The sequence below is a fragment of the Xiphophorus couchianus genome, chromosome 7 (genome assembly GCF_001444195.1).
Source record: "Xiphophorus couchianus chromosome 7, X_couchianus-1.0, whole genome shotgun sequence".
NCBI lineage: Eukaryota > Metazoa > Chordata > Actinopteri > Cyprinodontiformes > Poeciliidae > Xiphophorus > Xiphophorus couchianus.
Window position 1 is genome coordinate 28,402,519 of NC_040234.1, and position 13,409 is coordinate 28,415,927.

The window sequence follows — 13,409 nt, forward strand, 5'->3', positions numbered from 1 at the left end:
AGGCCTTCCTGATGTGCAGTTTCATTTTGCTTCAAATGATTTATCAAACTTTAGTAGCCTTTCTTCTATTTAGTAAAAAACCCTTTGCATAGGAGATGACTAAGTAAAAATCAAGATAAAATTATTTTACTTTAAATAATTTTTTTTGTATTGCAAGCATAGATTGACTTCAATATAAAAAATGGTACTGGTGAATTACCAAGATAGTTGAAACGAGTTCAAGGATATGGGAGGTTGTAGAACCAAACTGTTCACAGTACTTTAGACATTTACAGGAAGGACTGGGTTGTTCAACAGGTTAAGATCTAAAAGGAAATGAAATCAGTGAAACAATGTGGAAATAACTATGATTTTCATGCAGAGATGGTAAATGGTCTTCTTTGTGTTTCCTCAGGGCCACAGCAGCTTCATCTCGACCGGCTACCGGATCATCTCAGTTAGCCAGCACACCCAAGAACTCCACAGCTACATCCAAATCTGCCACTCCTAAAACTGCCCTTTCCTCTGCCAAGCCTGCTACTCCCAAATCAACCACCACTACCCCCTCTGGTGGCAAACCTCCTGCATCACAGTCAAGAAATGCAACCCCTGTGAAAAAAGGTCACAAAAACAATTAATTTTGGTTATTTGACACATTTGTAAACATTAAATTTGTTAATTAATTTGCTCTAACATAAAATACATAATATATAATATGTAATAGATAAATTCCAGAGTGTAGACTTTAACCATATAGTGTTGTATCAAAATAGAAAACCCAAGTCTAACATCTTGTGGTTCTGATCAAAATATTCCTTTCACCCTACTCATTGTCTAATTCCTACTCGTGTTGTTTTTTCCAGATGTGACCAAACCATCCCCTCCAGCAGCCAAAAAATCTGCAGAATCCCCTCTCGCTCGCCCTCCTGCAAAGAAGCTTGCTAAACCCGAGGCCCCCAAGACAAAATCAGATGTTGCCTCCAAAAAGCCTCCCACAAATAAAGCTGTTGAAACAAAGACACCAAACCGCTCCAAGCCACAAGAGGGTAAGTCCACACCTTCCAAGGATGTCTCCAGGACCCCAAGCACCAAAACCATTACAAATAAGGTCCCCAGTCCCAAGAAGACTGTGGGAAGCACCACTCCTACTCCTGTCAAACGTGGTCCTAAAGTTGCAACAATGATTGAGCGAGGAAAAGAAATTGCTGCAGTAGTTGCCGCTGCTGCAACCATTGCTACTGCAGCCTCTGTCTTTGCAAACCCAGAGGAGTCTCAGCCTCCTGCAGAAGAGGATGTGGAGTCATCTGAGCCCACTATTAAAGCAGAGGATGAGAAAAGACCAGAGCCTGTACGGGAACCATCTCCAGAGCCTGTGCGGATGCGGGAACAGAGTCCTGAGCCAGTGCGGAAACCAACACCAGAACCCGTTCAGCAGCGGGAACCAACACCCGAGCCCATTCAGCAGCGGGAACCAACACCCGAACCTGTGCGGGAACCAACACCCGAACCTGTGCAGGAACCAACACCCGAACCTGTGCGGGAACCAACACCCGAACCTGTGCGGGAACCAACACCCGAACCTGTCCGGGAACCAACACCCGAACCTGTGCGGGAACCAACACCCGAACCTGTGCGGGAACCAACACCCGAACCTGTGCGGGAACCAACACCCGAACCTGTGCGGGAACCAACACCCGAACCTGTGCGGGAACTAACACCTGAACTTCAAGAGCAAACTCCTGAGCAAGGAAGTGAAGCAGCCACCGGTGTCCGGATGTCACCTCAGATGATCGCTTATAAATTCAAAGACAACAGTTCGGTTCCCTCCTTAGGAACAACTGTCATGTCTCCGCCTTGCTCCCCGCCAGTCCCTGCCTCGCCTGTTAGAGAATCACAAAATGCCTCCTCTCTTTTGGACTTTGATGCTCCGTCTGATTCCTGGAACAGGAACCAGTCTCCTACTGGTCTGGCACCCCAGACGTTGCTTAATGTGATGACATTCCAAGCAGAGGAGGACAATGTAAAAGGATACGAAATTCAAGGGGTACAAGATGATGATGATGATGATGAGGAAGTAGATGAGGAAGCCCTGTTTCTCTCTGCCTCGACAGCTCCAGGGTCTCTTTCTGCTGTTGGACAACCTCACAATTTTATTGCTTTGTCTTCAGGTGATTTTATTCGCAAGGACCTTGTATCTTCTCATGAAAAGGAGGAGGCGGTGGAAAAGGCTGATGAGGAGATCAATGAGGATGACGATGATGAGGAGGAATATGAGGAAGATAGGAGACCAGGCCACCAGCTTTCATCCTTGGTCACTGACATGAGTACCTCTCAACATTCGGATGAGTTCCAGGCACGGTCGTCAGCTTTTGGAGGTTGGCATGGCGATGACCTGCTGTCTGGGATGGACTCCGAGGACATGAGCAGCTGCACCAGCAGCCGGCAGCAGGGGGTGTCCGACCTCAGCAGCACTCAGCACACCGCTATCTTAGAGGGCACCCAGAGCTCAGACGCCTTGATCGACTCCAGCCTCAGGGGCTCTGAAGGAGACGGTAATCTCATGGGTTCTCCCAATGTGGAAACTCTTGCCAATGAAGAAGAGGAGGATGAGGACGATGAGCGGGTGGACGATATGGACTTGAGCTCTGAGCAAGCTGAGGAGCATTACAAAGTGTTCCAGGAGCACAAACAAGACGAGGAGGAGGACGAAGACGTGGAAATGCACAGCGAAGGCGTGACGGAGAGTGGCGGGAATGTCGATGATGACTTTAACGAGGAAGAGCACTTGGATAACTTGACCCACTCTGGTCTGTTGTCTAGTGCTGCCCCTGCATCCTCCTGGGGTCAGACAAACCCTTTCTCAGATACTTGGACTCAACCAGTTTCCCACCTCGCTGTGTCCACCCACAGCCCCGTGTCGGACCACGACGCAGCCGAATCCGAGACACCAACCCAGTCTCCCGCTCAAGCGTGTGTTGACGGTAGCGCCCCGTCATTCCCCCTGCAGACAGAGCAGATTCCCCAGCACCATCATGACCTATTCACCGCTCCGGCTGTAGGCATGTCCCAGGCCGACACTCCGACTGGGACCTCCCAGCCCGCTCACAGCGGCAGCGAGACTAGCACTCCTGAGGACCTCCGTGACTATGACAGCAGCTCTGGAGTAGAGTCCCGCTCTGAAAAACAGCATACCCCGGTACCGGCGTCACTTCAGCCCGACGTGGACCAGGATCTAGGCATTCACTTGGAGAAAGGTGATGGAGAGGAGGAAGAGGCCGAGACACTTCCTGCTGATGAGGTGCTAGGAACAGGGCCCCCAACAGCTCCTGCATCAGTCCCTTCGTCCCCGTCTACCTCCGGTGATGAGGCCAGTGACACGGAGGGGGAGATACAGATTAATGACCCAGAGGCTCCTATGATGATGGATGACAGGGCTGCAATGGAAAGCCCTCCTCCCACCGGTAGCTTGCCAGCTCTGGAGGAGGATCAGGAGGCAGGAGATCCAGCTATTGGAGAGGGTGAAGAGGATGGAGGTGGAGCTACTCCTCAGTCAGCCAATTCTGTGGCATCTTATGGCTTCGACTGCACAACATCCAACTCCAATGCCCACTCAATGGCAGAAAGCTGCGGAAAGAGCCCTGGCATCTTCTCCCTTGAGAATGAGGAGCAGCTTCCGGAGGAGGCCAAGGACCCCTCCCTCATCAAGGAGCTGACCCTGCCTTCACCTGCTGCTGCGGCCCTGGCTGAGGATCTCCTCGGCAACCCCGTGGACCTGATCCCTTTGGGTCACCAGGGAGACGACTTTCCCGGTCTGAATGAGCACCACCACTTCCTGCTCGGAGGAAACGCTGCAGATCATCGAGAGAAGGCGAATCCACTGGAGGGCAGCGACGACCTGGTGGACCAGGAATGTGGAGACTCCAACAACCTGACACCGTACTTCTCCACCATATGTGATAAGACTGATAGTTTTCTGGAAGGTAACGTATAAGACCCCCTATCATCCCTGGAATGCACCTTTTCCCTGCAACCCTACCCGTTTTCCCCCTACGTTATTTGTTCTTCTCTGGTTAGACGTCATAGCAGAAAAAAAAGGAGACCAAGATTGTAGAAAACAATTTTTGAAAAATGATCGAAGGAGACGGAAAAAAATGACTGTAGCGATTTTTAAATGAAGCCTCCCTCTTTCTTACCGTTCCGGTCCATGTTTTGAGCATATGGCTAAAACTCTGTAATGTACCATAGCTACTACCTTTTCTAGTCGAATGTTCTTTTTAAGTAACACTGCATATTCTGTTGCCCCTTGCGGGGTATTGACTGATTGGTCCGTTGTGACTGGGCCTGTAAACTGAGAAAGAAGAGTAAAAAAAAAAACCGCAGATAAAAAGATATGGACTCATTGTGTATTTATCCTACTGTTTTTACCGAACAAATGTCAATGATTTTTTTTTGTATTTACTTGTTTTCTTTTTTTTTTGTTGTTTTTTGTTTGTTTTTGTTAAACCTGGTCCTCCCTACCCTGTGTGCACACTTTGTGTTCTGCACTATAGCGATAGTCACATATTCCTTTGGAAAACTTTCTGTTCTTGTTCCAAGACTTTTAGCTATATTAATAATAAAGGTTAGGTATTAACACTGCTGGTTTTGCCTTTACAGTTGTAATGAGGTAGGTGTGGGAGGATTAGAGATAGGGCTGACCCAAATGCTTTGTTGTTTTGCCGCCATTACTGATGTCCAAATTTGGACTTAAATACGTGGATTCTATGTTTTCCTTCATGTACTATACCACTAAAGCTGAGATCAGGCTATTTATGCTTGCAAGTGTTGATGTGAGTTGCTAATTCAAGCTTTCATAAGTGCATCCAGACAGTGGCGGTTCTTGGATGAATGGTACCCTTGGCGAGCCCCTTCCTCTGCATCGTAATCAGTTCCACCACCACAACTAATGCGCTCTGGTGAGAGAGAAGCTTCTCAGCATCAAAGGTTCTGAAATGTTGATCTAATCTGTACTATATCGTCAGAATAATCGAGTTCAGGTTTGATCATTTTTTATCTAGAGCTAATTAAAGGAATTATAAGTTATTTTAAAAATTGTGAAATGATCCTTAATTTAGTTCCAGATTGGTATTAATCAGATACCCATCTCTGTAATAACCCACTGCCTGGACATCGCACAAAGCAATAGAAAACTCTCTCTTGGAACATGCTTTTCTGATTGGTAGTGCTGCCCTGGGTGAAGAGCCACATGGCTCCATATCAAGAACAACCACTGACTCCAGATCATTTTCAATAAAGGTTTGAAGCCTCAAAGACTGTATTTGGGACAGCCCTAGTTAGATTGCAGTTGGTGGCGTCGTATACGTGTGCTTCAAGAGGTTCTATGCTTATTGTATTTGCATAGGTTGTTAAGGTGCAGTCACTTCCAGTATCTGCTTCAGGTTTTCTTCAGGCCTTTTGTGTAGCTCATCATTTTGTGTCTTAACAGGATAACGAGTAGCGCATTATTTAATGAAACCCTGCATAACCCTACATGGCTACCACAGTTTAGCTTTATACTCGAGCGTTTTCATGCCAAGCTTTTGGTTTACTATTTCAACAGTATATTGCATGTTTAACTAACAAAAAACACTCTGTAATACCTGAAGTTTGAAACAGTTCAACAGTAGACATGTTCAGGACCGAATGGTTCGACACTAGGTTATCTTCCAAAATTCCATTAAAGCATCATTGCAAGGCATTTTGTTCCTGTTTCTTACTTTCCCAATGGGTCCAGCATGCCTGAACTTTGTGTCCTTGTGTTCCAGTGGCCGTGTGTGTTTGTGAAGTGGTGTTTGTGCAACAAGATTCCCTCTCCTTGGTTTCCTCTGTTCTTCATCTGGGAATAATGGATAAACAGGAAGCGATGCCACATGATACAATGGTGTATCTGAAATGGAATTTTGGCCAAATCCAAGAGGTAATAAAGAGGAGTCACAGTGGATTATCTATCATGCTTACAGGGAATAACGACTTCTTGTAATGTCACATTTAGTTCTACTTCAACGCCACTAGAAGTTTACGTTGTACATTTGTTCAGTCTACTGTTAATGTTCAATCAAGAGTACAACTCCAGAGGTAAATATTGATCCATTTAGGGCCATCAGCTCTCGAAAATTGACAAAGACACTGCTCTCGTTAAAAGGTTTGTGTTTAAATACAGTAGTAACTCCAGAATAACACCAGTTTGAGTGTCATTCCTATCCAGCACACTGGGAAGCAGGACCACATCCTCTGTGTTCAGGCCTGTGGAACACATTCAAGTGTTAAAGCACAAACATTTCCTCTGACCTGCCCACTCTAGCTCATTAAGACCGTGAACCTTGTCCCAACTCTCCTGCAAACATCCCCTTTAGCCGAACTTAATGCACTAGTGATGGGAGTGCCTTGCAGACGTATTCATACCCTTCTACTTTTTGGCTTTGTCACCTTACAACCTTCTAATGACATTTGGCTCGTGTCCGCTACAATGCATCAACTATAGATTTGACCTCAGACGGTAAATTAGGTGTATGGTTGACGCATTGAACTGGGAGGATTGGCTTTTTCATAATTTGAAATCTTAAAACCCATTGATCTGTTTTATTCCCTGTGTATGGTTTGTGGTGTCTTAAAGCCAGTTAAATTTTAAAAACTCCTATTTCTGTTCACATTTATACCTCTTCCCTCATGTCCAACTTCTCCTCGGCCCCCTTGTTCCACCACCACCTGTTCTGTTTGATGCATGCATCTCTGCTAGATGCTTCAAGTGATCCTCACTGTCTCACAGGAGACGCAAAGCCCTCTGAAGTGGACGAAGACTACAAGTGGCAAACACACACGCAGGAAGACAACCGCAACCAGAACCACTCTCCCGGTATTCCAATAGCCAATGGCCACTACTTGGCGTTGGTGCCAGGTAACAGGAGACCCATCGATCCGGCACTAGCGGAGCATTTCTCCAGAATAGCACCCCCTCCTTTAGCGCCCAAATCCAGCGCTGGGACTAGCTACATAATTGAAGAGCAGCTGAGGAGGATGGAGCAGCACCGTCAGGAGCAGGAGAGACAGAAGAGGCAGTGGCTGGAGGAGGAGCGGCTCAGGCTGGAGCAGCAGAAGCAGCTGGAGAAGCAGCGCCGAGAGCTGCTCCAGCTTCAGCTGCAGCAGCAGCAGCAGGAGCACCGTCACCGCAGGCAGGTTCTGCAGTGGCAGCTGGAGTTGGAGCACCAGTACCGCATGCAGCAGAAGCAGATCCAGCAGCAGCAGCTGAGGAGGAGCCCGACCGGCGTGATGCTGTCCCCGTCGTCTGGCCTCTGCACCATCTACGAAGCCATGGAAACCAGCGACGAGGAGGACGAGGTCAGGGGGGAGCCGAACAGGAACGTTCTGGTGAGACGGAGGAGGCTGCTGCCTTCCCAAGCCGTCTCTCAGGGCTTCCAGAGGCCCCCGTGTCCGGTGGCTCCACACGACCTGGAATGGAACAAAAAGGTGGACATAGTCCAGCAGCTCATAAACCAGTCCCTGATGCTGACCAGCGATGGAGGGTGCCCCCCACTCCTGCTCCTACCCATAGGGACCGGGGGAACCCTAAACCCGCTGAAAAGCAGCATGTGGCCCAACCTTCCTCCACAGTTCAGCCCTCCTACGGCCACAGTGACCTCCGTCAGCAGCTACTCCCCAGACAGCCGGGGCAGCTCCCCAGCTGGAGACTGGACCGTGGTGGAGGTGGAGACCCAGCACTGATGCAGCTCATCATCTCTGACTGTTTTTGTTTTCTAACTTCACAAAACAATACTACCAAAAATATCACTTTACTATTTATCACAATACCTCACCCTGGAGAAAATCTTTTTTAGTTTAATCTAAATCTGATTTCAATGTGTAGTCTAATCACACAACCATTCAAACTTGAATTACTGATGTTTTTGTACTGGTGTGATCCCTGTTACCCACACAGACATGCATTGTGTCCTTGTTCTGCATCGTGTTACCTTTACACAAGAACTTAATGGCACTCCAGTGTTTTACTGTGAAAGGCACTGTAGCTACTTTAAAACATTCCTGTATTGTAGTCTCTCGTATATTGTTATAAGAATCTAAAACCAAACACAGTGCCTTACTAACGTACTCATACACCTTGAACTTTTTCAGAACGGAAGAGTGACAAAACGTAAGCCATGAGGAGTCTCATGTTCAACTTGCCACAAGCCGTGTTGACAACACAACCAATATGAAAGAAGGGGGCGCTCTGGACCAGTTGAGAACAAACTTTCCCTTTTTAAACTGCCCCATTCCTAATATAAAATCTTCCCCACGTCGTGTTATCATGTGGGGGAGGCTTCAGCAGGGGAACGGAAGCTCGTCAGACTTAAAGGGAAGATAGATTAAGATAAAGAGAGCGAATTCTCGTTGGAGGTGGCAAAAGACCAGTCGGTGTGGCAGCTACATTGGGACAGTCGATACCAACGCATATTCACATGTTAGAATGGCCCAGTCAAAGTTTAGAGCTGAGAATCTACAGCTAAACTTCACAATTGCTCCACCTGGATGTTCACAATCCGATCTCACTGAGCTGCAGTGGTTAGTTACACTTCTCAGGGGGTTTTTTATTTATTTATTTTACATTTTTCATTTTCCTTCTACTTCATACTTAGGCACTACTTTGGACTCATTGCTGAAATAAATTTGCCACTTAAATCTTAATCAAAAACTTGTACAATGATGCAAAGTGGAAAAGTTCAAAGTGTGTGAATACTTTTGGAAAGCTCTGTGTTGGTCTCCCTCGAGAATGAGGGATTAAGCTATGACAAGTTGCACTAAAGCCAAATGTTTATTATGTCTTCCAACGTCCTTTTGCAAGCAAGTGGTTGCACCGTTAACAGATGAATATATTTGTGAACTTTTTTTTATTCTTAATCCCTAATAGTAGGATATCCAAGGGGGTGGGATGGGGAAATCTTTATTTTGTCCCTAGCAACACTTTTCTTCCTAGTACCCACAGTGACTTCACCGGACGACCGGGTCCTTAAGAGATCTGTCAGTCATGGAGGAACGCCGGGAAAGGGAGCGAACAGGAGAAAGGAGCTCCTTGTTCTGCTCAGAGGAAAGACTTCAAGGGTGACGGAGAGAAAGGGCAAAGGGGCGGCTGGGGGGGTGAGGGAGCATTCATCCGCCCTCTTCCCTCTCACATTCCAGGATCGTAGCCTCATTTCCTGGGTCGGTCAGTATTCGGGTTGTCTTGGAGGGTACAGATGATGTCATGGTGGCAGAGAAAGAGGATGTTATGAAGCTGGTCCGGATGGGCACCACGCTGGTTTAATGTTATCGACAAGAACTAAAACCAGGTTTAGTTTAGTCACCTCATTTGTATTTTCTATATAAGTGTCTTCCTTTGATGTGTTTTATTGTGATAGGTGCAGTTTATGAGAAATATGTTTGATAGTTATACAAACACAGGCCAGTAAATCCAAGCATGATGTGTTATTACTGAAAATGGATAAAAGCACCTGTTCTCTCTTTGTCTACCCAGAGTAGGTGATTTCAGTTAGAAATGTCAGAAGTAAGGAAACACTGACACCTGCTGGTGGCGTGTGTGAAGCACAACACCACAAGGATACTTTACATCAAACCGATTTCATGTTAGTTTTCAACAGCCTGTTGGTACGTTGCACTTTTCATAAGATTAAAAAGTTATATAAATGATATTAAATTAATATTTTAAAGATCAAATTAAAAGCAGAAACTTAGTTTTCTAATCTATTTATACTCCAATTACTGTGCATGACAAATGAGATTGTGTAAAGAAGTATGCATTTCTCTACTCTTGTATGCTGCTACATTTGATAATTAGAAGTTTTTACCTATTTTACCACAACACTGCTATGTTGCATGCAAATGTTCAGCCTTTTCACTGTTTTTGTCTGTTAAACCTCTTATATTGCTACTGTTAATATGAAATGTGACCGTTTACAGGCCGCTGTTTCTGTGAGGGTTAGTCGTACTTTGTGTAGTGAATAATTCGCATGGTGAAGAGCTAAACTCAATTACACTTTGAAAATTAGACAAAATACCATACCGACTGTCTCTTTTAATGCATTTTCTCACATTTGTGTCGTTTGCTGTGGTGCATTTGAGTGACCTGAACTTCCTGTCCATACTCAAACAAAAAAAGGATTAGCTTTGTTCTGTTCTAGATCTCAGGAGTTTCTCAATGCAGTTAGTAGAACGCGTTTCCTCTCACGTGTGGAGTTCCTCGAGGGTTACTTCTCACTCCCCTGATTTTAATTTGACCTGCTTATAAAAACCAAACATTTCCTTCCATTTCTTGGCAGATGGTCTCCAGTTTTACATGCTTTCCAAATGTAAGCATTCATGTTCAACTGTAGAACTACTGCTAACCATTATCAGTTTGGTTATCTAGTTCCTTTATGACTTTCTTTCAGTAATGGCAGTTTTCTTGGTCACCTCTGAAGGCCAGTTTTATGGAATTTTAACAAATTCGTCTGCGTCTTTGATTAATGGAGTATCTCCTAAGGATATCGGTGCATAATGGGGGACAAAATATATGCTACACTTTTCAAATTTGTATTAGTATGACAGGCTAATTCAAAGATAAACAACAGAAAGGTAAATCTGTGGGAGTGAAGCTCTTACATCCATACTTTAATAAATGTAATGTTTAAAAATATCTTTACTAAATGTGTGAGCTTTCCTTTGCCTTCTTTTGTGATTTCCACATTGATTAGTCGAAAACCATGTATTACTGTTCTTCACGATTATGCTCCTGCTTTGTGTTGATCTGTGTCAATGTTCCAGATAAAAAAATGTTAAAAAAATTAAAGTTTATGGTAGTAATGTCACAAAATGGGAAAAATGTGCTTACCTGTCTGTCTTAAAGCTGATTTTTCAACGACCACATTTAGTCATCGCAGTGGTTCACGAACATTCAGTCTGTTTCATAATGAACAAATAGCCGTGTGGGACTTGGTGAATTTGCTCTCCATGTTTATGTGTTGGTCCCAATTCCTCTAACAGATTTCTGAGACACAGAGGTCGTATTGATACCGCCGCCATCTTTACTCTGCGAGCCAAATCAAACTTTCATTCGCGAAGCCAATGTTGTCATTTGTCGGAGTGCCTCAAACGTATTCGTTTTAGTATCATCAAGTAATTCATTTAAATAATTGAAACTTTTCCTTCACTCAAAGTGTTTAGGAAGAAAAAAGATTTCAAAGGATGAAACTCTGAAATGTTAGTTTTAGACAAGTGACACATTCGAGTGAGGTTGACACAGAGGAACTGGTCAACTGTCTGAGTCGCCTGGTCAACTGTTACAAAGAAGAAGCCCTGTGTTGAAACTTTCAGGAAGCGCAGCCAGTTTCTCTGGCTCCACGAACATCTGGATGGACCTTCACGCAGCACACAGATGAATCGGCATTCTGTGATGCTTTCCTGGACATTAGCGGCACCGTCCAGCCACTTTCACAGTCCAAACCTGTGTTTTGTTTAATTGGTTAACATATTTTCATCATACGAAAGGATACCTAACAAATGTCAGATCACAGATTCTAAATCTAACACAATTTCTACATATTATGCATCACTGAAAGTTTTAAAATGTGCGTTCAGAAGGGCTTTAACGGCTAAACCTTGTCAAAAGAGCCGATAGAACCAATTCACAGTGTTTCTGTGTAGCTCTCTGGTGTGATTTACTCATCAGTGTGACAATTATCATGGGTTTTGTCTTAATTCCCCACATGGGAACAGAACATCGGGTCCTCCTTACCTCTGCCGCGCCTCAAATGTAATTAACTACTCTTTGTTTACTTCTGAAACTCCCTGGCACACAAATCTCCAATTCCTGCTTTTCCATCCCCTTAATCAACACTTTAGAGAGGACCTGTAAGGCCTGCTTTCTAAGGCACTGCGTCCTCTTTTGGATGCGTGACTGAGACATGGAGACGTCCTGAAACCGTCTGTGTCTCTGAGCTAAATATCTCCGGTGATGGAAGGGAAGAAAAAAAAACCCGCTATGGTTTGGTGAAAAAAAACTGTGAAGTCTGGAGGTCTGGTGCTCCGTTCTGCTAAATGTTCAACTACGAAGGAAAGAAAGATGCAGTTCAAAGCATCTTCCTAAACACTTTGATAAAATTGGCAAAAAAATAATAATTAGAGATACCCTTGAAAGGCAAGATAAATACAGAGATGAATTTTCACATTCAGTCACCTTTATTCGGCGCATGGAGAACCTTCCCACATTGGGAAATAAAAAGCGCTCAACTGAAAAAGTCAATATTTTCTCTGGATATGTGAACATTCCTCCCTCACTGGTCGGCGTCAAACTGACGACACTCCAGACAACAGATAAACGAACGCCTGGAACAACACTCTGCATCAATCTCAGGGCTCAGCATAGAGGAACATAACAAACTGGTGAGTATAAACTTTGGACTCTAAACACATGTATATATTTTTGAATGGCTGTATGAAAAAAAACTTTTTCATCGTGATATGAAAATCAAACTAAAACTGGGTTTGCTAAGGCCAGGAATCGCTGATTGGTTAATTCTAGTCATTAGACAAACTTTTGACTGTATAAACAAGAGTTCATAGGAATAATTTCATTTTTGAGAAAGATGAATAGAGTTTGCAGGTTTTTCTTACAAATGCAAATTAGAAGCATTTTTTTTTAAACTTTCATGTTAATTTCAATTATTACTCACCTTCTGAAATCATGTAAGGGACTCTTAGTGTCAATAACAGAACATTGTTGAATACTCTGACTCTTAGTATATTACAAAGATGTAAAGACCCAATGAAGGAAAAACATTGTTAGGTGCAGATTACGGTATATTTAGCTGATATTGTTTAAAATAGTTTGGCCTGTGATGGACTGGTGACCTGTCCACAGTGGACCCTCCTTCTCAACCAGTGACCACTGGAGGAAGGCATCAGCTGCCCAACAACACTGCACAGATAAGCAGTATAGACAGTTATTAGATATTTAAAATAGTTTTTATGAGAGAAACCTTTCAGTGATAAGCGTTCAAAATGTTACAGATGTCTACTTTCACAGCTTTGTAGCTCATAAGTCAGACATACAAATAATTCAATTATATGCCGATGACTCAAGTCTCTTTTTCAACCACTTCAAAATTACAAGTGGACTTGTACTGTAGACCAACGAGTCCTAAAATTTACTGTTTGAGATTGGGCTTTGTTTATTAAACTTTTAAAAGACAGGCTTGAAGAAAAAATTTTAAAAAACACAATTGACTCGGTCTGTAATCTCAAAGGAAAAGCTGATTGGTTTAAAGCTTCACTCCTCTGTGAGTGAGATTAACCCCGCAGGCGTGTTACCAGCCTGAAGTGAGGCCTTCAGCCGAGGGAGGCTGAAAACACCATTTGCAGATTCG

The 13,409-nt window shown here is 44.2% G+C and overlaps 1 protein-coding gene across 5 annotated transcripts in view; it reads left to right on the plus strand.

Annotated features, from left to right (window-relative positions):
* Positions 1-5,716, plus strand: part of prr36b (proline rich 36b) — a 33,666-nt gene extending 27,950 nt beyond the window's left edge. For 4 of the 5 annotated variants that reach the window (XM_028022614.1, XM_028022611.1, XM_028022612.1 and 1 more), the window contains 2 exons: positions 395-600; positions 843-5,716. In XM_028022614.1, coding sequence (XP_027878415.1) covers positions 395-600; positions 843-3,970 — 3,334 coding nt within the window. In that variant the 3' untranslated portion in view covers positions 3,971-5,716. The remainder of the gene's footprint in view (positions 1-394; positions 601-842) is intronic. The other variant, XM_028022616.1, reaches the window with a different exon arrangement.
* Positions 5,717-13,409: the final 7,693 nt, after the last annotated feature.